The sequence below is a fragment of the Typopeltis vanoorti genome, chromosome 11 (assembly GCF_054136105.1).
Source record: "Typopeltis vanoorti isolate ZY-2024b chromosome 11, IOZ_Tvanoo_1.0, whole genome shotgun sequence".
NCBI lineage: Eukaryota > Metazoa > Arthropoda > Arachnida > Uropygi > Thelyphonidae > Typopeltis > Typopeltis vanoorti.
In genome coordinates, this window is record NC_143559.1 from 110,034,575 (window position 1) to 110,043,677 (window position 9,103).

Here is a 9,103-nt window from a genome sequence, read left to right on the forward strand (position 1 = left end):
AGTGATAATTCATTCTTGTATTCCCTGATGTGTTGCGATAATAATAATAATAATAATAATAATAATAATAATAATAATAATAATAATAAATCAGCTAATGCCTTTTATTCCTATATAGGGAGTGGGCGAGACCATTTTAGCCCTATTTAACTTTTGGAGATTGAGGGGGAAGTTAAGTCACCACCGGTATCTGACCCAAGACTATCACTAATTATACAAGTGCCACCATCTTGTGGTCCCTAATCCTGACATTATGTTTAATGTATGAAAAATAGCGTGGGTGCTACGGTTAATTTTCTTTAGTTTACTGGACGAAATAATAATAATAATAATAGGAACAGTCTGAGAATATACTGAACATATGGACTGAACATATTTCGAAGTAATGAAACTCTTGGGCTCTATCAATTATTTGATACACAGCTCACAAATTATATGTGACAGAATAAGAATGTCTAGAAAACTTGTCCATGAAGACCAACTCGAAAACTAAATCGGCTGCATCTATCAAGAAGAATGGGTAAACGGGATCTTTTGCAAGCGAGACAAATTATTGAAGAATAAATTATTATTATTATTATTATTATTATTTCCACCATCTCCCCTACCACTTAATTCTACTACACACAGCGAGCATCAACGCCATCTACCGCCCATCCCCACTATTATTATTATTATTATTATTATTATTATTATTATTATTATTATTATTATTATTATTATTACGGGCAACTCCAGGGAGTCATTAGACTCATCGAGGGAGGCCCCAAATCATTTTCATCACAACTATTCGACATTCATACAGTATCTATCATACCTCGCCTTAAACTCATTCACTGTCACAGCATCCACCACAGACTCAGGGAGCGCATTCCACTCATTCACTACTCTAAAAGTAAAGAACCCAGCTCTAACACCTTTACTAACCACACTTTTGCCCAGTTTCCATGGATGTCCCCTAGTCCTCCCACAACCAGCCCTGTTCTCAAAAATATCTTCTGAATTAATTTTATAGAAACCCTTCAGTAATTTGAATGTCTCAATCATATCTCCCCTCCTCCGCCTATCAACCAATTTTTGCAACCCACAAATCCTCAACCTGTTCTCATACGGTTCATTCCACAGACCTGCTATCATCTTGGTCACTCGCCTCTGGATCCTCTCCACCTCCTCCCCATCAAGAAGAAACCTAGGTGACCAAATCTGAGCACAGTAGTCGAGATGAGGTCTTATCAAGGCTCGATACAGAGGAACAATAACCTGCTTGTCTCTGCTTGTCAACGTATTCTTCAGCAACCAAGTGATTTGATGAGCTGATTTGGCCACTTTTGCAATGTGTCCCCTAAATTTCAATTCCTTATCCACCAACACTCCTAAATCTCGTGCCTCATCAATTTCCTGGAGCACGGTTCCACCAATGCAGTAAACTGCCTCCCATCTTTTCACCCCAAAATGCATAACCTTACATTTTGCCACATTAAATTGACATCCATTCTCCCTAGCCCAGACCTCCAATCTATCCAAATCATCCTGCAAAATTTTGACATCATCTGCATTCACTATTGCCCTACCCAACTTCGCATCATCCGCAAACAAATGAACTGTTCCTCTCAGATCCTTTCCTATATCATTTATGAACAAATTAAACAGCAGTGGTCCAAGAACAGATCCTTGTGGTACACCACTAGTCACAGGCCGTCTTGTGGACTCTACTCCTGAGTAAACCACTCTCTGATATCTCTCCGTCAACCACCCTCCTATCCATCTCACCAACCCTATGTCCATTCCCATATGCTGCAATTTACTGATTAGAGTTCCATGTGGTATCCTGTCAAAGGCCTTAGCAAGGTCCAGCAGAATCACTGTAAACCCATTACCCTTATCCAGTTCAGCCGTCACTGTGTTATAATACGTGAGCAAGTTACTGAGGCATGACCTACCCTTCACAAAACCATGCTGTCCCCGATACAGTATCCCATTTTCTTCTATCCAATCTTGTATTTTCCTCTTGACTATTTTCTCTAAGACCTTGATAATGATTCCTGTTAAAAAATATATCGACGAGGATGGGATTCGAACCCACGCGGGGAAACCCCAATGGATTAGCAGTCCATCGCCTTAACCACTCGGCCACCTCGTCACAAATTATATGTGACAGAATAAGAATGTCTAGAAAACTTGTCCATGAAGACCAACTCGAAAACTAAATCGGCTGCATCTATCAAGAAGAATGGGTAAACGGGATCTTTTGCAAGCGAGACAAATTATTGAAGAATAAATTATTATTATTATTATTATTATTATTTCTACCATCTCCCCTACCACTTAATTCTACTACACACAGCGAGCATCAACGCCATCTACCGCCCATCCCCACTATCAACATACTTTTTTTTGTCTGTAAATTTCATGTGTTCTGATGGCCGATTTGTCTGTACGCGAGATGAAAAACCTCAGTTTCCGGCAGAAAAAAAACAAATCCCTACTACCTCCATATGAGATCGGCTAACTCTCCTTCAGTTGAAAAAGTCCATATGAAGATTCTTTTCGTCACGATGAGAAATCCTACCCAGGCCTTTTTCCAATCATAAGAAGCAATATACATCCGTTCTGCGCTATGGAGGTGCTTAAAAAAAAGAGTGAAACTCAATGGGAATATTGTCCATTTTTTAGTACTAAAAGTTTATTCTCTAAAATATTATTTAGAGTACTGAAATTGATTTAAAAAATTACATTGGCATGAGCAAATGCTTCCAGCCATTTCACAAGAAAGCCCTTTAAAAACAATAATCATAATTTGTTCTTTTATTTATTTTTTTTATTTCATTATATAAATTGTGAACCTCCATTTTGGCATCATAGCCCAGAGATCCTCTAAAATATAATGATAGTGAATAAAAAGAAATGGTGAATCAAAACTGAAATATAGGACTTAATATTTGGGGATTTAATATTGTTCGATAACCACTAGATGGCGACACATATTTACTACTTGATATTTAAATATAGCATATGAGGGAAAAGAGACGTTCAGAAAGATTTCTCTTTACTTGTTTGAATAATGGATAAAATTATTTTAGAAATAACTTGTGTTGGTTATGAAAACTTCTAGTTCTGAAATCGTCTCGAATCGGATCAGGACAACTGTATGAATGTATTACTTACTACAGTGTTGTATTTTCGTCTCAATTTGATGCTCACATTGAGACGAAAACGAGGCTTCGTTAAATACACTAACGTGTCTCAAATTCGACATCATCGAAATATAGTTCTTGCTGTTTTTTATGGTGCTTGTTGTTTACACCCGCTGATCTCAATTTCATCATAGTTGTCATCGATAAAAATACGGTTACAGATAACAGTAATGACCGATAAGTAAGCAGATTTGTACGCATATTAGCAGTGCTATAACGACAATGATTCCTGTTATTATTTTACGACGCAATACTGATTAAATGTTTATCACATTGCTGTACTACTGTAATGGCTTATTTTTGGAGGTTCAACAAAGGTTAATGCCATTTATAGTTTTTGCTTTTATCTTAAATTCTCGACAACAGGAGTTCAATGAAAAAAAAAAAGAGTGGATAATATTAAATACGGTCCATGTTTGAAAACTGCAAATGCACCATAACGTTTGTGAAACAGCAGGAGTCAATTTACTCTAAAATAGAGCGAAAATTGTTATGACCACGATTCTGCTGTATATGGATAACAAGCAGTATGAGATGATAAAACACATGTCCTTCTTATACATACGGACGATAGTAGCGACACGCAATTTACGTAGCCTTTCCGACAAATGTTGAGGTGAATGTCTCGATATCCTGTTAGTAAATTTGGATGTTATATATAATATGTGTTTTCAAAAATACTTTTGAGTAATGTTAGTTTTTGGAATGTAGAAAAATTAACAATGGTGTCAACCAAATGACTTGATTTCTAAAGTTCCTTTAATACGATAAGTTGACCCAGTTTTTATATAAATATATGATGTCATGGGCATGGGCGACTCGTGCATAGGCACTGCGAAACTGCAGCACCCTCAATTTTTCTCGATACATAAATATATTTATTAATTTATTTATATCTGCGTGTAATATTTATTTTCATCATCAACAATCCTATACAATTCTCTTATTTTGTATAAAAAAATAATAAAAATCCATCTTGTAGCACTTAGGAGGGCGAAGGACGCTAGCAGCACTGTGATTACCACAGTGTCATATTGCTACGCGCGCATACATATGCACGTCATAGTGAGATACGAGCTATTAGCGTAATGCGGCACTGCCCGTCGCGCAGTTCCACTTTGTTTATATGCAGTCTGCGCCAGCAGTAGAGTGTTCGTAGGGCTTATCGTGTTTACTCCGTCTTTAAATATTTGGACATTGCAATAAAAGGATTTAAATATCCAAAAATTGCAATTTAATCACAATTAAAGGAATGGGTTTTATTTTTAAGTAATTCTGAATTATACTAAATTGTATAATTTTATCGATAATAAACAATAGTTTTTCATGTTTAATTTTTTTCTAATTTTTACCGTAATTTTGATATTTTATCCAAACACGTATACACTGTACTTACAATGCGTATGTATATTTCGAAAGTTGCAGCACTTCCACGATTTCAAGCCACTTTTCATGTGCCAGATGAGGTCAGCATTTATGCATTTTCTTATCTCGACCTGCGGTTGCTTTAGGATGTACGGTATAGCATGTAGAAAGGGTGACAGTTAATGGGGAAAAGTTATCTTGACATATTTTACCGTATATTTTTTAAATTATTTTTATTATACTACTCATTACAATGTTTTATTATTTCTTATGTGGGCTTCCACCCACGAAGGTTGTAAACCTATATAGTTTACAACCTATAGGTTGTAAACCAAAAAAATTTAGTTAATTTTTGTTCTTCAGTATTTACTTACTATTATAATAACGGAATTAACTCACGTAAGATATTCTTTATTAGTAGAATTTTCGCATGAATATCACAGGCATCATCAGTATAAGTACAAAGGCTAATTAAACAATTACTGGTATATTCGCAAAGCGCCACCTAAGGTTAAATTTCCTAAATTTAATTGTTTAATTAGCCTTTGTACTTGTACTGATGATGCCTGTGATACTCATGCGAAAATTCTACTAATAAAGAATATTTTACGTGAGTTAATTCCGGAATTATGAAAGTAAGTAAATACTGAAGAACAAGAATTAACTAAATTTTTTTGAGAAAGATGCGTTGAAAAAATATAACAATTAGCCCCTCTTTTAGCGTATTCTTGCACTCAGCCTTGAGTCGAGTACGCAAAAATGCATGTGAAAGTTGTGACCGACTTGCAGTATAAATTAATTTGGCAATCGTACTTCAGTGGGAAGTACGGATTACACAACACCACCAGTGACTTCTCTTAGGTAGAGTAAAATACTCAGTATACTCATAATATATAGAGTGATAAAAATATACTAAATATGTTGATTTTTGTTAAAGAATTTATATTTAATAAACTTCAATAGTTTTTCTATTGAATGTATAACAAAGTTAACTTATATGTCATATATGCATCTATGTAAATGAGGTCACTTGAGTGTTTCTTACATTATTTATTTATTATTTTTTTTAATAAATTCTTTTATTGTTAAATTAAAATACCAGAAAAAATAGCCGTTTGACTTTTTATTCTTTTATTGTTGTTGTTGTCAGAGACGCATCAAGGAATCTTTTGGATACGGATTTTGTGCTTTGTGGTATCATCGATGTCACTCCTATTTTTTGTTGCGTCTCTGACTGCATTATTAGTGTTTAATAATAATTCTTATTACTGTTTATCTCCCCTAGGCTATGGAAACATCGCTCCCAAGACAGAAACGGGAAAAGTAGTGACTATATTTTACGCCCTTCTAGGGATTCCCTTGATGTTAATGTGCCTTACAAACATTGGGGATCTCCTTGCTCGTTCCTTCAAGTTTACTTATTCTCACGTATGTTTTCTTTTTCGAAGTCCACGTCGACAGCCCAGTCAACGGCATCATGTCATGATATCCCAACAGCTTGAAAAGACTTCTTCATTTTCTCCAGATTTAGCCTTAGAGAAAGATGAAAAATCCATTGTTGCAACTGTAGACATCGTACCGGAGAATGTACATTGCGATGAGACCAAAAACGGAGATGCTCCTTCTCCACCCCACAGTACAGAAAAGACGTTGGATTCCAGCAGTACCACTCCAACAACTCCGACCAGTTTACCATCCTCAACAAAATCTTCGCAACTCAATAACGTGTCTCCTTCCAGGCAGCAAGACGAATTGATCGTGATCGATCAAAATTACTTAACTAAAGATGGTTCACAGGAGAGAGTACCAATGTATATGGTCTTTCTTCTTGTTACAGCTTACATATGCGCAGGCGCCACACTCTTTTCATTGTGGGAAAATTGGAGTTTTTTAAACGGTGCTTATTTTTGCTTTATTACATTGAGTACAATTGGATTTGGGGATCTTGTTCCAGGAACTGCCACTTTTGACACACAGTTTCAATCCGGTCAAGCAAAATTGATTATCTGTTGCTTCTATTTAATCTTGGGGCTATCTGTGATTGCCATGGCTTTTAATCTTGTACAGGAAGAAGTGATCATTAAGTGTAAGAATCTTGGAAGGAATCTTGGTATTCTAGCAGACAATGACGAGAATTAATGAATTAACACGATTATGATAAAAATTGATATCTATGCTGGATATTTTTCAAGTTTAACTGAAGTTAAGGTAATCGTGATTACTGCTATATTAAGCAGCCATTGAGAGTCGACTGTGAATGCTTTCAGATGAGGTATTATAACGTATTGATCAGAAGAAGCGTACCAGGAAGTCTTTCTCGTAAAAATGATGTGCAAATGAACTAAACAACAAAAGAATACCCATCCATAACTCATTATACCTTTAACAAACAAGCCACGTTATTAAAAATAAAGAAAGGTAAAAGCTATTGCAGAAAAAAAGACTAATGTGATCAAATATCAGTCTCAAAGATGGCGACATTTTCTAGACATTCAAAATGGTCACGTATACTGCTGTTGACGAATTCCGTATCGCAGAAATAAACAGCAATGTCCATATACCAAGTTGGTGCTGATAAGTGATGAAAGATTCAAAAAGTGTTTTTTTTTTTTTTTTTTTTTTTAAGATTGAAAGAGGTCTACCAGGGACGCACAACATAGGTTGCTTGCTTCCTATGCATTCCGTTAAATAACACTGATGAGTCAGTCTTGCATTCAGACATTATTTTTGAATGGAGAAAAATACATACTGAAGTTATATATTTAGTTACTTAAGAAAGATAATTCTTCTGACTGTGCTACATGCGAAATAATGAAGAGTGAGTCGGTATGTTCCTGAAGTTGTCTTAATAAAAAAAAATTCAGAACGTGCAACAAGAGAAATTTGTGAAATACAAATTAAAAAAAAAAAAAACTGTCATTGATAGAAAATGTGCTCATTAGGTAATGTTCATTAGATCCAATGATGTTATTAAATTTTCAACATAATGAATTTATAAAAAAAATTATGTAGCGTATTTTGAGACCACAAAATCATGTTTGACATTTTATGGTTTAATAATTGGAACTGTAAGAATAAAGTTAAAAGAGACAAAAATGTTTATACCGACTTTCACTGGAGAAATGAACAAGAAAAAATTTTGTCTATTATTTAAGAGCTATGTTATCTATTCTGAAATCAACAATTACGTAAGTACACGGATTATATTTCATAATTACTTTCATTATTATTTTTTAAAACTTTATTGTGTGAATCTCACCTACACAAGGTCGTAAACCTATCGCACAATTTTACGTACTGTAAATGGGCTAAGATTATATAATCCGTTCTTCTGATCTACGAGATCTCGTAAAGACCTGACGTAGAACTTTTTCAAGCCATTACATGCTTTAAATAAAGCCAGCAGCAACTTCATGATACACAAGGCCTTCTGAATAAATATAGTACTCCAATGCACGATAAATATACAACTTTTCTTGGGTGGGATTCGCACAAACAAATAAATACTTAATGGTTATCAAAAGAAGAATGATTCCAAGAGCTTTTCGATATACCTTCGCATAAATTTGAATCTATAAAGAACATAAAAGGCTCCAGTTTTTATAAATACAGAGTCAAGCAGATCATTAATGTTTACACAGAGAATAAATGTGTAATCAAATATTGATATAAGATATTGAAACAAAGGAATTTGAAAATTTAAAAAAAATGTAAAAGAATTTTACAGTTTTTACAGGGTAATTAAGTCCAATACTGCTGAAGGACAGCTGTGACCCTACCACTTCTAGCAGACTCTCAAAAACCCAATGAGGTATGTTCACTTCCGTACCTCAAAATGACGGCACATGTGAATAACTAACTGGAGTTATATATTTGAGTTCACAGTGACCAATGTGGGATGCGGTTTTTTTCTCTTCACATATATTCCCTAACAGCACAAGGAGCTGTACAAGATCGTCCAGTACAGTCTTTTACAAACTCCGTTCCTAACGCAAATTCAAATTCACAGTACTTGTGTTAAACAGTGTTAGCTTTTACCAAATGAGATACCAAGGCAGGCCTTTGTAGTTCAGTTGGTATTTCTAGAAATATATTTAATAAATGTTAAAAATAACAAGTAATTGCTAACGTAATTTCTTTTTAATTTTAATTAAAATTTTTAATTAATAAAATAAAGTAAAAAAATTAAAACAAATGCGAACTAAAAATAAAATTACATGCGATACCCAAGTATCGCATGACGCCAAATTATAAAAAAATACTCTATTTAAATAAGTATTTTTTAAAAAAAATTAGTAAATCACCGTCAGAATATCCTATTTTTGTCCATCCTGCTTCTTAAGAAGCGGGAAAGTGAAGCAAAAATATTGAAATTTATAATATCACCTTAAAGACAAACGCAAAGACGAAACGCCCATAAAATACCAACACGATGTTAGAACCGAACAAAGATAACTATTTTTATCGTTCACATGCATTAAGAATGCATTTAGAAAATATAGTACATTACCGCACTTTGAAAATAGGTGAAGTAAAGTAAAAAC

At 34.4% G+C, this 9,103-nt stretch overlaps 1 protein-coding gene and 1 non-coding gene across 2 annotated transcripts in view; one reads left to right on the forward strand and one right to left on the reverse strand.

Moving 5' to 3' along the window:
• Window positions 1-7,645, forward strand: part of LOC150101930 (potassium channel subfamily K member 18-like) — a 104,055-nt gene extending 96,410 nt beyond the window's left edge. The window contains exon 2 of the mRNA XM_090400449.1: window positions 5,845-7,645. Within this exon, the coding sequence (XP_090256575.1) occupies window positions 5,845-6,698 (854 nt within the window). The 3' untranslated portion in view covers window positions 6,699-7,645. The remainder of the gene's footprint in view (window positions 1-5,844) is intronic.
• TRNAS-GCU (transfer RNA serine (anticodon GCU)) lies at window positions 2,059-2,140 on the reverse strand. The gene has a single exon. It is a non-coding gene; the product is annotated as a tRNA-Ser (tRNA).
• Window positions 7,646-9,103: the final 1,458 nt, after the last annotated feature.